Genomic DNA, 16967 nt, shown 5'->3' on the forward strand with positions numbered 1-16967 from the left:
AGGATTATAAATCATGCTGCTTTAAAGACACATGCACATGTATATTTATTGTGGCACTATTCACAATAGCAGAGTTGGAACCAACCTAAATGTCCATCAATGATAGACTGGATTAAGAAAATGTGGCACATATACACCATGGAATACTATGCAGCCATAAAAAAGGATGGGTTCATGTCCTTTGCCGAGACATGGATGAAGCTGGAAACCATCATTCCGAGCAAACTATTGCAAAGACAGAAAACCAAACACCGCACGTTCTCACTCATAGGTGTGAACTGAACAATGAGAACACTTGGACACAGGGTGGGGAACGTCACACACCGGGGACTGTTGTAGGGTGGGAGGAGTGGAGAGGGGTAGCATCAGGAGAAATACCTAATATAAATGATGAGTTAATGGGTGCAGCACACTAACATGTCACATGTACACATATGTAACAAACCTGCACGTCGTGCACATGTACCCTAGAACTTAAAGTATAATTTAAAAAAATAAAAATTAAATTTAAAAAAAAGCTTCTGCATAGCAAACTAAGTAGTCCACATAGTCAACACAGTAAACAGACAACCTACAGAATGGGAGAAAATATTTGCAAAGTATGTCTCCAATGAATGACTAATATTCAGGTTCTAGAAGGAACTCACACAACTCAATAAGAATAAAACAACTCCCCATTAAAAAGTGGGAAAAATACATGAACAGACATTTCTCAAAAGTAGATATATAAGTAGCCAACAAACTAACAATCCTGCAATTAAAACCACATTCAAACCACAATGAGATACCATCCCGTATCAGTCAGAACGGCCATTATTAAAAAGTCAAAAAATAACTGATATTGGCAAGGATGTGGAGAAAAGGGAACACTTACACACTGTTGGTGGGGATGTAAATTAGCACAACTTCTGTCCATGTGGAAAACAGTATGGAGATCTCTTAAAGAACTAAAAATAGCACAACCATTTGACCCAGTAACTCCACTACTTGGTATCTACTCAAAGGAAAAGAAATAGTTCTATCAAAAAGACTCAGGTACTAGTATGTTTATTTCAGCACTATTTGTAATACCAAAGTCATGAAAGCAATCTAAGTGTCCATCAACAGATGATAGGATACAGAAAATGTAGTATATACCAGGGACTACTATACAGCCATAAAAAGAATGAAATTATGTTCTGTTCTGTTTTGTTTTCAGCAACATGAATGGTGCTGGAGGCCATTATTCTAAGTGAAATAACTTGGAAACAGGAAATTAAACACTCCATGTTCTCACTTATAAGTAGAAGCTAAACAATGGGTACACACGGACTTGCAGAAGAAGATACTAAACATTGTGGATCCCAGGATGAAGGAGGCTGGTGGAGAGGGGGTGAGGGTTGAAAAATTACATATTTGGTATGATGTTCACTATTTGGGTGATGGGTATACTAGAAGCCCAAACCCCAACACTATGCATATATATCCATGTAATAAACCTGCACATTTATCCCCTGAATCTATAAAAATAAAAAAATTGTTAAATTAAAAAAAAACATATTTATATAAATATTTATGTAAGCCATTTAAGGTCAATATGGCATTTGTGCCAGGCGGGGGGGGTGGCTCACGCCTGTAATCCAAGCACTTTGGGAGGCCAAAGCAGGCAGATCACGAGGTCAGGAGTTTGAGAACAGCCTGGCCAACATAATGAAACCCTGTCTCTACTAAAAATAAAAAAATTAGCCAGGCGTGGTGGCAGGCAGCACCTGTAATTCCAACTACTCGGGAGGCTGAGGCAGGAGAATCACTTGAACACGGGAGGTGGAGGTTGCAGTAAGCCAAGATGGCGCCATTGCACTCCAGCCTGGGTGACAAGAATGAAACTTCATCTTGAAAATAAATAAATAGGCCAGTCGCAGTGGCTCAGGCCCGTAATCCCAGCATTTTAGGAGGCCGAGGCAGGCAAATCACGAGGTCAGGAGATCGAGGCCATCCTGGCTAACACAGTGAAACCCCGTCTCTACTAAAAAATACAAAGCATTAGCCAGGCATGGTGGTGGACGCCTGTAGTCCCAGCTACTCGGGAGGCTGAGGCAGGAGAATGGCGTGAACCCAGGAGGCAGAGCTTGCAGTGAGCCGAGATCGCACCACTGTACTCCAGCCTAGGCGGCAGGGCAAGACTCCGTCTCAAAAAATAAATAAAAATAAATAAATAATTAGTTAATTAAAAAATTAAATGGCATTTGTACAATTTGCACTATTTAGGCAATTTTTAATTTCATACATTGGATGCAGTTGGATCTGTCTTTCAGCAACAAAAGTTCTACTATCACATAAAAGAAGTTCCAACTGAAATACAAATCACTATTGGCTGAAAGCAAAGGCTTCCAGGTGTATTGCATCTTCAGAGGAATATTTCCAGAAGAAAAAAAATGATCTTCTGTCAAATTCTAATTTAAGTATTTCTTACTTCTTAGTTATATAGCTAGTCACGTTTTTGTTTTTGTTTTTTTCCTTTTAAGAGACAGGTCTGATTCTGTCACCCAGGCCAGCATGCAGTGGCAACTTTTTTGCTCACTGAAGCCTCAAACTCCTAGGTTCAAGTCATCCTCCTGCCTGAGTCTCCTGAGCAGCTGGGAATACAGGTGGGTGCCACCAGGCCCGGCTAATGTTTAATTTTTTGTACAGAAGGGGTCTCCCTATGTTGGCCAGGCTGGTCTTAAATTCCTGGCCTCAAGCGATTCTCCTGCCTCGGCCTCCAGAAGTGCTGGAATTACAAGCGTGAGCCACCAAGCATGGTTAGAATTACTGCACCCAGTAAGTCACTCATTCTAAATTGAATATGTGTTTCCATGATTATCAACTTTTGTTCATCTATACATTTATAAGTTGATAATTAAAAACTGACATGCGGCCGGGCGCGGTGGCTCAAGCCTGTAATCCCAGCACTTTGGGAGGCCGAGACGGGCGGATCACGAGGTCAGGAGATCGAGGCCATCCTGCTAACATGGTGAAACCCCGTCTCTACTAAAAATTACAAAAAACTAGCCGGGCGTGGTGGCGGGCGCCTGTAGTCCCAGCTACTCGGGAGGCTGAGGCAGGAGAATGGCGTGGACCCGAGAGGCGGAGCTTGCAGTGAGCTGAGATCCGGCCACTGCACTCCAGCCTGGGCGACAGAGCGAGACTCCGTCTCAAAAAAAAAAAAAAAAAAAAAAAAAAAAAAAAAAAATGACATGCAGCCGGGCACTGTGGTTCACACCTGTAATCCCAGTACTTTAGGAGGCCAAGGCAGGTGGATCACTTGAGCTCAGGAGTTTGAGACTAGCATGGGCAACCCAGGAAAGACCCCATCTCTACAAAATAAATAAATAAATAAATTATCTGGGTTTGGTGGTGCTTGCCTGTGGTCCCAGCTACTCAAGAGGCTGAGGTGGGAGGATAACTTGAGCCCAGGAAGTAAGGCTGCAGTGAGCCATGATCGTGCCACTGCACTCCAGCCTGGGCAACAAAGTGAGACCTGTCTTAAAAAAAAACAAAAGACAGATACGTGTTTTATTTTCTCTCAGTATACCTCAAAAAGTAAATCAAGAAGCAGACTAGAATAAAATATATTGTTAAAAGTAATAGGAAATCTGGCTGGGCGCGGTGGCTCACACCTGTAATTACAGCACGTTGGAAAACAAAGGCAGGCAGATCGCCTGAGGTCAGGGGTTTGAGACCAGCCTGATTAACATGGTGAAACCTCGTCTCTACTAAAAATACAAACAGAATTAGCTGTGTGTGGTGGCACATGCCTATAGTCCCAGCTACTTGGGAGGTGGAGGCATAAGAATCACTTGAACCCAGGAGGCAGAGGTTGTAGTGAGCCAAGATCATGCCACTGCACTCCAGCCTTTTTTTGAGGCAGTAATAGGAAACCTGAAGTCTGCAAAACATCAAAGCATTAGACAAATGAGATTCCCCCAACAAAGGTGTCAACGCTTTATTATTCAAATATATGTAATCAATGAAATTTGAAAGCTTTTAGAAAAAATGATTTTCATCTCCATTTAGAGATGCTCTCAGAGCTTAGTGCATGTCAAGGTGCACATCCTACCATTCTGACTGACATAGTAAGCAAAGAAAACACTTCTTCGATGAACAAATGAGCTGACTCATTTCTCCATCAGTGCATTACACGAGGCAGGACAACATTTCCTGCTGAGACTCATGGAGCAACTTCCAAAATTGAACTGCTCTTCCAAATATAAACTACTTGAGGGATAGAGGGGTGGCAAATTAAATCACCTCTGGCTGAAAGTGGTTCAAGTGGAGAAGGAGATGAGGATGTCTTCCTTCGAACTAGGGTTAGGTGTACCACCTGCCCTGCATTTCGTAATACTTCAACAACATCTTGGTTGGCAAAACCCTGAATGTTCACGCCATCGACCTAAAACATCAAGAGAAACATTAAACAGAGGTTTCAAGTTAGCTACTATTTTTAGCTCTGGCAAAAATGAGGCAATTCCTTTCAGTCCAAAAATAAATTATTTAGGCCAGGTATGGTGGCTCGTGCCTGTAATCCCAGTACTTTGGTAGGCCAAGGTGGGTGGATCACCTGAGGTCAGGAGTTTGAGACCAGACTGGCCAACATGGCGAAACCCCATCTCTACTAAACATACAAACATTAGCCAGGTGTGGTGGCAGACACCTGTAGACCCAGCTACTCGGGAGGCTGACACAGGAGAATCGCTTGAACCTGGGAAGCAGTGGTTGGAGTGAGCCAAGATTGTGTCATTGCACTCCAGCCTGGGTGACAGAGCAAGACAAAGGAAGGAGGGAAGGAGGGAAGGAGGGAAGGAGAGAAGGAGGGAAGGAGGGAGGGAGGGAGGGAGGGAAGGAGGGAGGGAGGGAGGGAGGGAAGGAGGGACGGAGGGAGGGAGGGAGGGAAGGAAGGAAGGAAGGAAGGAAGGAAGGAAGGAAGGAAGGAAGGAAGGAAGGAAGGAAGGAAGGAAGGAAGGAGAAGGGGGGAAGTGGGAAGGGGGAAGGGGGGAAGGGGGAAAAGGAGGAGGGGAAAAGGGGGGAAGGGGGAAGGAGGGAAGGGGGAAAGGAGGGAAGGGAGGAAGGAGGGAAGGGGGAAGGAAGGGAAAGAAAGAGGAAGGGAGGGAAAGAAAGAGGAAGAAAAGAAAGAAAAAAGAAAAGAAAAGTAAAGAAAAGAAAAGTAAAAAGAAAAGAAAAGAATTAATTTAGACCTTAGGATGTATTCTTGAATAAGGATGTAAAACTAGTAAAACATGCTGAGAAACTTCCTCACATACTAGAAAGCAAATTCAAATTTGTCACTTAACTAATAGCCTGAGAGTTATAAAGGACTTTAATCTCTGATGCAATTCAAAATTCAAAATGCCATAAAAGATGACCAGTTATTATACATAGCTCTCAAGATGTATTAATAGAAGTCATCACTTTTTTTTTTTTTTTTTTTGAGACGGAGTCTCACTCTGTCGCCCAGACTGGAGTGCAGTGGCCGGATCTCAGCTCACTGCAAGCTCCGCCTTTCGGGTTCACGCCATTCTCCTGCCTCAGCCTCCCGAGTAGCTGGGACTATAGGCGCTTGCCACCTCGCCCGGCTAGTTTTTTGTATTTTTTTTTTAGTAGAGACAGGGTTTCACCAGGTTAGCCAGGATGGTCTCGATCTCCTGCCCTTGTGATCCGCCCGCCTCGGCTTCCCAAAGTGCTGAGATTACAGGCTTGAGCCACCGCACCCAGCCAATTATTATCAAAACTGAAGAAGCCATCTAATACTTCATCCCTCTATTCATATCACCACATGATATTTTCAAGAAACACACTGATCTCCCTCCAATAGGTCTTCTAGTTTTCTGAAAAAGTGTGAGCAAGAATAGTATTCTTAATCTATGTCAAGCCCAATTCCTGAAGTCTATCTGGACCAATAGGCTTCCTCTCTCAATCTTCTTTGAGCTAGCTATAAGTATTTCAACTTTCCCCCATAAGGCTTTTAAAGCCAACAAGTCATGAAATGTGCTTTCTTAGATAGATTTGAAGGACAAGGACTCAAATCATACCACGCAGCATTTGTTTCTATGTTAAGCAATGTGTATGTATACATGTGTACAGACATTAATATAAGTATATATATAAATTGAACTAATTTCTACTAAATGGGGGAAAGGCCAGTTTTAATTGATAAAAGGTAATTATTATATTCTTAAATATGTAAAATACCTCAATTTTAGTGGTACTCATAATTATTAATAGGAAAACTACTTTCACAAAAAGATAAAAAGAGCTGGTTAATGGCCTATTAATTATAGATAAAATGGGTGAGTTTAAAGAACACAGTGTAGTACTCGCAGGGTATTCTAGAAGAATGCTAGAACATCTTTCAAACATATATGTATAGAAAAAATATATTTTTTTACCAATATGTTTAGTGAATCCTTTATTTACTGACAGTGAAAAAAAAGTTAATGTAGGAAGAAGAGTCCAAAATAATGAGATTTTACTGTACAACAAACTTAATTTTTTAAAAAACCTTATAAAACTATATTAAGCTATTCCCCCCTCACATGTATTATAATAATGATCAACCTTTTTTTCAACTAGAATCAAACCTAAAACAGAGGCTAATTACTTACGGCAACTATTTTGTCATTCACTTGAATGCGGCCATTGTGGTACGCAGCACTGCCAGGCATTATACTTTTCACATAAATCCCTGAAGCTTCCCCTTAAGGTGCACAGACATACAGAAAAAGGAAGAAAATTCTAATTAGGCCTTGATTGCAAAATTTGTATCAAGAGGTTAATTAGCTAACGGGGTTGACTGGAGGTTTGATAAATACTATTTTGAACACAAGCAGAGAAATTGATGGATTATTTCAAACTGTCACCATCTCAAGTGACCCGAATTTGAAATGATTTGACTGATGACTACTCTTCTGGAAAAATAATCAGTAATGGAACCCTGATGAAATGTACTCTAATTTAAGCTGGAATTCAGGAGAGCCCAGAGTAAGTCTGACTCTCTCTTAGTCTGTCTCTACTCTTATTACTGATGTGGCATAACACTTCATCATTTTTTTTACCATCACTATGACAAGAGTCTCCTAGGTCTTCCTGCCTATATTTAGATCACTGCTCATGTTAGCTTCACAGACACAGAAATAAGAAAACTACATATTATCTTTTTGTTTGTTTCCTTTTTGAGACGGAGTTTTGCTCTTGTTGCCCAGGCTGGAGTGCAATGGCACGATCACAGCTCACTGCAACCTCCACCTCCAGAGTTCAAGCGATTCTCCTGCCTCCTAAGTAGCTGGAATTACAGGCACCGACCACCACATCCAGATAATTTTCATATTTTTAGTAGAGATGGGGTTTCACCATGTTGGTCAGGCTGGTCTCGAATTCCTGACCTCAAGTGATCCATCCACCTAGGCCTCCCAAAGTGCTGGGATTACAGGTATGAGCTACCATGCCTGGCCCAGAAAAGCACATATGGTCTTAACAACTACAAACAAAAATTAGTATGAGCTCAGCAACATGAAATAATCTTTATATATTATAAAATAAAACATTGAAACAGACAAATGGCTACAAAAATTTTTTTAATTTAAAATTTAAAACTTTAATTGTAAAGCATGCCTTCCCATGGGCAGAGACAGGAACAGAAACTGGAAAATAAAGCACAATAGATCTGCATGATTTTACATTTATATTTCCAAATAAACTCAAAACATTATTTGTAGGCCAGGTGTAGTTGTTCAGTTGTAATCCCAGCACTTTGGGAGGCTGAGGCGGGAGGATCACCTGAGCCCTGGACTTTGAGGCCAGCCTGGGTGACATAGTGGGATGTCATCTCTATAAAAAATTTTAAAATTAGCTAGGAGTGATGGTGTATTGCCTGTGATTCCAGCTACTCTGGAGGCTGAGGCATGAGGATCACCTGAGCCCAGAAGCTTAAGGCTTGTCTCTTAAAAAAAAAAAAAAAAAAAAAAAAAAAATTTCCGGGCACAGTGGCTCACACCTGTAATCCCAGCACTTTGGGAGGCTGAGACAGAGAGATCACTTGAGGTCAGGAGTTCAAGACCAGCCTGGCCAACATGGCGAAACCCTGTTTCTACGAAAGTACAAAAATTAGCTGGGCGTGATGGTGCACGTCTAATCCCAGCTACTTGGGAGGCTGAGGCAGGCAGGAGAATCGCTTGAACCCAGAAGGTGGAGGATGCAGTGAGCTGAGATCATGCCACTGTACTCCAGCCTGGGCAACAGAACAAGATTCTGTTTCAAAAAAAAAAAACTGTATAAGAAAAAATAAACATAAATTGCTTCCCATTGCCAACAAAATAAAATATAAATTTCATAGAATCACAGTCAAGGCCTTCCATAATCTGCCCAAATTTATTTTTTGACTTCAATTTCCACTACAACTTTCCAAGAAAATAAGTCTGGACACACCAGACTCTTATTATTACTATCTTTTTTGAAACAAGGCCTGGCTCTGTTGCCCAGGTTGCAGGTTGGTGTGTAGTGGCACAATCACGGCTCACTGCAGCTTCTGCCTCCCCAGCTCAAGCGATCCTCCCACCTCAGTCTCCTGAGTAGCTGGAGCTACAATTTTTTTAATTTTTTGTAGAGACAGGGTTTCACCATGTTGCCCAAGCTGGTCTTGAACTTCTGGGCTCAAATGAGCCGCCAGCCTCAGCCTCCCAAAGTGCTGGTATTACAGGCATGAACCACCAAGCCTGGTCCACAGCACACACTTGACATTTCCCCCAAAACAGCTAGCATTTTCATGATTTTACCTTTTCTCTAGCTTCTTTCTTCTGGTAAACTTTGACCTATCAAAACCCTTCTTCTTTTCCATTCATAGCTCAAAAGCTGCCTTCTTTGTGAATTCTCCATTTCCCTCTGACAAACTGAATATGTCATCTGCCATACCATGATAGTTTGCTTGTACAGTGGGCCCCGCATATCTGCAGATTTCACATCTGCAGAATGTGAACCGGGTCTGGTGGTGCGCACCTGTAGTCCCAGCTACTGGGGAGTCTGAGGCACAAGAGTCACCTGAACCTGGGAGGCAGAGGTTGCAGTGAGCCAAGATCACGCCACTGCACTACAGCTCTGGGTGACAGAGCAAGACTCCATCTCAGAAAAGGAAAAAAAAAAATGATAATAATAATTTTTAAAAAAGAACTAAGTGTTTCTTACACATTTGTCTCCCTGAACAGACTTTTCTTATTCATTTTTCTACCCTCTCCAGAACTGCTCAAAAATCCAATGAATAGAATACAGCAAAAATGATTTTCAAAGACCACTTTTTAAAAAGCATGTTGAGTTGTGTTTGGATTTACCTGCTCCCTGCCACCCCTAACTACCCAGTCCAAAAAACTTTTGAGGGTAAAGAAATAAAATGGGCCAGGCATGGTGGCTCACGCCTGTAATCCCAGCACTTTGGGAGGCCAAGGCAGGTGGATCATCTGAGGTCATGAGTTTGAGACCGCCCTGGCCAACATAGTGAAACCCTGTCTCTGCTAAAAATACAAAAATTATCTGGGCGTGGTGGTGCATGCCTGCAGTCCCAGCTACCCGAAGGCTGGGGTAGAAGAATCTCTTGAAACTGGGAGGTGAAGGGTGCAGTGAGCCAAGATTGCTCCACTGCACTCCAGCCTGGGCGACAGAGTGAGACTCTGTCTCAAAAAAAAAAAGAAGTAAAACATTAAAAAGATACTTTCCTTTCTTCAGTAATGTAAACATGAAATTTTCTCAATGTTCTACCAGTCATTCACTTTCACTTAGGAACAAAATCATAAGTTTAGGAACTAATGATTCCTCTAACCACACTTAACATACTAAAAACTACTCAAAGTGGTTTTTTGCAACATTATTATACAATCCACACTGAGCTCTTTTGAATGTCATTAAATTCTGAACCTAAATAAAGGTGGCACTTAGAATCTAAAGGTTTGAAAAAAGATATTTCATTAGGCTAAAATAGCACAAGGTGGTCTGACATGAATTTCATTCAGGACTTTGAATACATTAGCACTCTTAATCCTTCCACCTGCTGTAAGTATGCAAAATAACAATTTTTTTAAGGAAATGAACTCTGCAATCTTGCTATTAAAAAATACCAGAACATTTTATAACTCTGAATTTTCATATTATTAGCAAATATTTATGGAAAAGTTTATTTTTTTCTTACCCTAATAATTATCTTAAATTAAAGGAATAAATCTTATAGTGAAAGTTACCAAAGCTTTGCAGATAGGAGTTGAGAGAGTTTTATTCAGAGATACTTGAACTGTGTATTTATTCTCATAGTTTATTCCTTTTACATGAAAGGAAAATAGTTCTAATGAAAATGCTTGTTTTAACTTTTTTTTTAGTGATAAAACATAATAGTTACACTCTGGGAACATTTACAATATGAAACATATACAGTAACCAATTTACTTATCACAAATCTAATCTATCATAATATATTAACAATATTCATAATATAGCTATTTTACAAACAAGAGAAGGTACAATTCAAATATTATACACTGAGCTGGCCAACTATATTATTTTGTTAATGGATATCAAGCCAGCTATAAAACTACTGAGATAAAAATGTGACTCTGTAATCACTGAGAAGTGACTGGTTGCTAGCATAGATTCATGGTTTTATTGTTCAAGATTTAAATTAAAATCCTCAAGTATTTAATTTTATTATATAGAAACCTTAACATCCTTTACGATTATTTCCAAATATAAAATAGAAATGATTCATTTACCTGTATGAGATGTTCCAACATAGCCAACAATTCTAATTCCAAGACTCTGCCCATCTTTTTTCACGAGCTCAACATTGTAAGTTTCAAAAAGAGAACTGTCCTAAAAGGAAAAACCAAATTTAATTATATATGCTTAGTGGCATACCTGTGTGTACATAGTCAATCTGCGCAAGGTTTGTCAAGTGTTTTCTTAGCGCCTATGGTAGGCAGAATTTTAAGACGGTCCCATGACCTTCCATCCCTTATGCTACTCCATATTGATGCCATATTACATGGCAAAATGGAGATTATCCAGGTGGGCCTAATCTCATCACTGGAGTCCTTTAAAGGCAGAGTTTTCTCCTGCTGGCAGTAGAAAGGGAAATGAAAAAGATCTGAATCATTAAGGACTCAACTTGTGGTTTGAAGACGGAGGAAGTCATGTGACAAGTAATGTGGGGGACCTTAAGGAGCCGAAAGAGGTCTCTGGCTGGCAGCCAACAAATAAAAGGGGACCTCAGTCCTACAGTTGCAAGGAACAAGATTCTGCCAACAATCTGAATGAGACTGACGTGGACTATCCCCACGGCATCCAGAAAAGAGCTCAGCCAGGCCCACACCTTGATTTTGGCCTTCGTAAGAAGCTAAGCAGAGGCCAGGTACAGTGGCTCACACCTATAATACCAGCATTTTGGGAGGCCGAGGTGGGCAGATCACCGAGGTCAGGAGTTTGAGACCAGCCTGGCCAGCATGGTAAAACCCCGTCTCTACTAAAAATACAAAAATTAGCCAGGCGTGGTGGCACATGCCTGTAACCCCCACTGCTTCGGAGGCTGATACAGGAGGATCGCTTGAACCCAAGAGGCGGAGGCTGCAGTGAGCCGAGATTACACCACTGCACTCCAGGCTGGGCAACAGAGCAAGACTCTATCTCAAAAAAGAAAAAGAAAAAAAAAGAAAAAGGAAAAAAAGAAGCTACAGCAGCTAAGCAGGGAGCCCAGCCAAGCCCACCCTGAATTCTGACCTACAGAACTGTGAACTAACAAAGGACATTGTTTTAAACCAGTAAATTTGTTATACAACAATAGAAAACTAATATAACCACTTAGAAAAAAGTTAGGCTATATTTGTACCTGAAAGAACTACGAACATAAAGAAAAATTTAGAAACAAAACGTAAAACTAATTATTGTTCAGTAATATAAAAATATCGACCTAAAACTTATTTTATTTTCTTCTTTGTTGTTGGTTTTTTTGTTTTTTTCCAGAGACAGAATCTTGCTCTGTCACCCAAGCAGGAGTGCAATGTAGCAATCACAGCTTATTGCAACCTCAAACTCCTGGCCTCAAGCAATCCTCCCCCTTCAGCCTTCCAGGTAGCTGGGACTACAGGTGTGAGTTACTGCATCTGACCCTAAAACTTATTTTCAATACTCGTCTTTTAAACTATTCTGTAAATGAGTAAGGTGTCTAAATACATAATACTTTGCTTTTAATTCAAAACATTAACATGAGAAAGTAAATAATTGATTCGATCAAGTTTTCACTTATCACATATCCACATTTGTCTCTCACTACAAAGTAGATGGCTCCAGGGAACTAGAGTAATAGAGGAAAAAGAAAATGTAACCACAATTTGGAGAAACTATTTTTTTTTTGAGACAGAGTCTTACTCTGTCACCCAGGCTAGAGTGCAGTGGCAGGATCTCAGCTCACTGCAACTTCCACCTCCCGGGTTCAAGTGATTCTCCTGCCTCAGTCTCCTAAGTAGCTGGGATTACAAGCGTGTGCCACCACTCCTGGCTAATCTTTGTATTTTTAGTAGAGTTGGGTTTCACCATGTTGGCCAGGCTGGTCTCGAACTCCTGGCCTCATGTGATCCACCCGCCTTAGTCTCCCAAAGTGCTGGGATTACAGGCATGAGCCACCGAGCCCAGCTGGAGAAACTTTTTAAAGGTTCTGATATTTCAAATAGAAAACTTCCACTCATACAGTTCCAAGTAGAGAAAGGCAACAACTTCCCAGAATACACAGAATGACATCTCAGGTGATGATAATCAGTGGCCTTCCACCCTTTTCCCACCATAATCATTTCTCTTTCCTTTTGTTTTTGTTTGTTTCTTTCTTTTTTTTAACAGAGTCTTGTCCTGTTGCCCAGGCTGGAGTGCAGTGACGCAATCTCAGCTCACTGCAACCTCTGCCTCCTCGGTTGAAGTGACTCAGCTGGAGAATCCGGGACTACAGGTGTGCACCACATCTGGCTAATTTTTGTATTTTTAGTAGAGATTGGGTTTTGCCATGTTGGCCAGGCTGGTCTTGAACTCCTGACCTCAGGTGATGCACCCACCTTGGACTCCCAAAGTGCTGGGATTAGAGGCATGAGCCACTGCGTCCGGCCCATTTCTCTTTTCTTTCCTCTTCCTCCTGGACCCCCCCTTTAACACCTATTTCTGGCCAGTCATGGTGGCTCACGCCTGTAATCCCAGCACTTTGGGAGGCCAAGGTGGGCAGATCACCTGAGGTCGGAAGTTCAAGACCAGCCTGACCAACATGGAGAAACTCCATCTCTACTAAAAATACAAAATTAGCCAGGCGTGGTGGTGCGTGCCTGTCATCCCAGCTACTCGGGAGGCTGAGGCAGGAGAATCGCTTGAACCTGGGAGGTGGAGGTTGCAGTGAGCCGAGATCACGCCACTGCACTCCAGCCTGGGCAATAAGAGCGAAACTCCATCTCAAAAACAAAACAAAACAAACAAACAAACAAAAAACCCATTTCTTTGCTTTTACTTTATTATGTCTTCACTAAAAGCCTGTGTTGAGATAATGGGAAGGAGCTTGGAATGGACCAGAAAGATGTAAATTCAAATTCCAGTTTTGCAACTTACTCCCTATAAAGTCTTTAACATGATGTTTGACTTTCTTTTCCTCATCTATTAAATGTACAATAAGGCCTATCTGGCAGAATTACTGTGAAGACTTCAGATGACCTGAACAATTCCAGGTGTTTGAGAATTAAAAATAACTATTATTATTACATAACTAAAATAATTAGTATAATAAATATTATTATTGATATCCATTCCCTTTAGCCAGCCTGTGGCTACCAGTGATAATTCTCACACACCAGCCAGTGTTAACAGTTTCCCTCCACCACCTGGATGTCTCCTCACCAGCCCAGTGAAATAGACAAGGCAAGTATCATTATTCTTCAATTTATAAATAAGTCACTGATGCTAAGGGAGGTTGAATGGCTTAACCCTGAGAAACAGCAAAATAGAAAACCAACATATCTAATGTCTCCAAATGAGTCTTTTTATTTTCCTGTTTCACTGGTGAGTGCGCAACTCACACCAATGTGGTGCTTCAAGTTGAAAGAATTTCTTATCTTACAGTGTGTCACACCCAGGCTTTGGTTTAAGATGAAAGAATGATATGTATAACTCACAGAACCAGGGCCCTTGCTGGCTACAGTAGGCAGGGCAACAGGTAAGGCTGCAGGGGCAGGAGGGGTGATTGAAATGTCACCAGCTGGATCTCTAGCAACCAGCATCCTGACTGAATTCCCACAGTTCCTTAGAACTTGTGCAACTTGCTCGCTGGTCATTCCCTGCACGTTTGTGCCACCAATCTTCAAGATGTGGTCCCCTGTCTGGAGTCTTCCATCCTTCAATCCAAGAAAAAGACAAAATTATTTCAAGAAATCAATGCTCTAACTTCACTAGTTAGTAACAGTTCATCAGATTTTTGGCTCTGGCAAAATGGCTGACAAAGAAGCCACCTAAAATGCTGAATAAAATGGAGTACTGTTAATAACTCGCTGAAATGGCGAGAGTAAAGGAATTTCACGTAGAACACAAAGGAAAGGCTCAAAATGAGAAAAGTAACCAGTAATCTAAAAAAGGCCTTTGCTTGAGGGTATAAGCTCATGCCTAATGGCCTAGAGTTGGGTGTTAATGGCCATGTGTGCAAGGAAAAGGACAGAAAAGCCAGGACCTCAAGAAGGAAAGGTCAGAACAGAAGCCTCCAGCATAAAGCTGGGAACTTGAAAACCAACATCCTCAGTGACATGTTTGAGGAATAGAAAGATGCCAGTGCGGCTACAAGAAAATGAGGAAAAAAAAGAGTAATCTAAGAGATGGGGGAGTTCACGGAGTCAGACAGTATAGGACATCTTCTTTGCATGATTGGGAAGAGAAGGCATTGAGTAGGATTTTGAAACAGAGGAGTGACATTACCTGACTGACTTTAACAACAGAATTCAAGCTTCTGTGCTTAAAATAAACTACAGAAGAGGAAACGAGAGAAGGAAAAATACGAGTTGGGAGGCTTTAGCAATAATCCACAATAGCTTGAGTGTGGTTCACAGTTGGGGTGTTCAGAAGTGAGATTCTAGATAGATAGATAGATAGATAGATAGATAGATAGATAGATAGATAGTTTTTTGTTTTGTTTTGTTTTTTAATCAGAATCTCGCGCTCTGTCACCCAGGCTGGAGGGCAATGGCGCAATCTCAGCTCACTGCAACCTCTGCCTCCGGGGTTCAAGGGATTCTCCTGCCTCAGCCTCCTGAATAGCTGGGATTACAGGTGCGCACCACCACGCTCAGCTAATTTTTGTATTTTTAGTAGAGACGGGGTTTCACCATGTCATGCTGGTCTCAAACTCCTGACCTCATGATCCACCCACCTCAGCCTCTCAAAGTGCTTGGATTACAGGCGTGAGCCACCATGCCTGGCCAAGATATATTTTTAATAAACTGTCAATAGGATCTGCAGATAGCTTCTATATGGGCTATGAGGCGGGAAAAGGGTCAAAACTCCCAAGTTTTTAGCCTGAGCAACTGGAAAGATAGAGTTGCCATGAACTGAGATGAAGACTACAGAGGGACAGATGGGTGAGGTGGAAATCAGGAGTTCAGTTTCAGAACTGTTGTCTTAGATACCTATTAGACATTCAAGTGGAGGTAACAGGTATACAGCCAGATACACAAATCTGAAGTTCAGTAGAGAAATCCAGACTACGCATTTAAATTCGGGAGTTGGGGAGAGGTTAAAAAAAAAAAAAAACCTTGTGGGTCATCAGCACATAGGAGGTATTTAAAGTCATGATTCTGCCAGCATAGTGGCTCACACCTGTAATCCCAGCACTTTGGGAGGCCAAGGTAGGTGGATCACTTGAGGCCAAGAGTTCGAGACCAGCCTGGCCAACATGGAGAAACCCCGTCTCTACTAAAAATACAAAAATTAGCCAGGTGTGATGGCACACACCTATAATCTCAACTACTCGGGAGGCTGAGGCATGCGAATCGCTTGAACCTGGGATGCGGAGGTTGCAGTGAGCCAAGATCACGTCACTGCACTCCAGCTTAGGTGACCCAGAGCTAGACTCTTATCTCATAAAAAATAAAAATAAAATAAATAAATAAAGTCAAGATTCCAGATGAGTTTAAAGAAAAGATACATAATGTTATATTTCTTAAGCTAGGTGGTATGTATTATACACTGGTAATTATTGTTTTGTTTTGTTGAGATGGAGTCCCACTCTGTTGCCCAAGTTGGTCTTGCAAATAATTATTGTTTAATTATCATTTAGAACGTGCACAGATATTATATACATTCTTTTACATGTATATTTCATACACAGAAGGTAAATAATTTATCAAAATGAGTATCTGTTCAAAATGTTCATTTCCCTTCTTCGATAAATTTTTGAAACAGCTAATTTTTACAAAATTTTTCCTAAATTTGTTTAGTCAGAAACTTTGAATTCACCCTACTTATCTTAATTATAGCACATTAAAGATACCACAATGTTAACACAGCTAGCTTTATTTAAACTTATACATGCAGAGCACCTTACAGGTTCAAAATCACTTTCATGTACCATCTCACTTAGAGAAGGACAACTATCAAATGAGAAAAACTGAGATACAAAAAGTTTGACTGACTTGACCAAGGTCACAAAGCTGATAAAAAGGTTGAACCAAAGCTGAATCCAAGTTGCTCACTAAGACTACTCTCATCCAGTTATTTGCCTTATACTTCAATATCTCCAGAGTAACATTACTGTAGCAAGTCAATCTCCTACACGCAAAGGCTGCTAGTAGATAGTAAATGTACTGCTTTCCTATTCTCCAAGAAACTGCCTATAACTCTCAAAAAGTTTGAATGAAATGAAGATGAAAAATAGATATTCTGCAACATGGAGAGAAAGCTTGAGAACAGAGCAA

At 41.1% G+C, this 16967-nt stretch overlaps 1 protein-coding gene across 4 annotated transcripts in view; it reads right to left on the reverse strand.

Annotated features, from left to right (window-relative positions):
• Positions 1–16967, reverse strand: part of PATJ (PATJ crumbs cell polarity complex component) — a 427780-nt gene that overhangs the window by 365664 nt on the left and 45149 nt on the right. For all 4 annotated transcript variants that reach the window (XM_010370672.2, XM_030912915.1, XM_010370673.2 and 1 more), the window contains exons 8-11: positions 14184–14402; positions 10761–10860; positions 6621–6712; positions 4270–4411 (exon numbers count right to left, since the gene is read on the reverse strand). In XM_010370672.2, coding sequence (XP_010368974.1) covers positions 4270–4411; positions 6621–6712; positions 10761–10860; positions 14184–14402 — 553 coding nt within the window. The remainder of the gene's footprint in view (positions 1–4269; positions 4412–6620; positions 6713–10760; positions 10861–14183; positions 14403–16967) is intronic.

The sequence above is a fragment of the Rhinopithecus roxellana genome, chromosome 12 (assembly GCF_007565055.1).
Source record: "Rhinopithecus roxellana isolate Shanxi Qingling chromosome 12, ASM756505v1, whole genome shotgun sequence".
NCBI lineage: Eukaryota > Metazoa > Chordata > Mammalia > Primates > Cercopithecidae > Rhinopithecus > Rhinopithecus roxellana.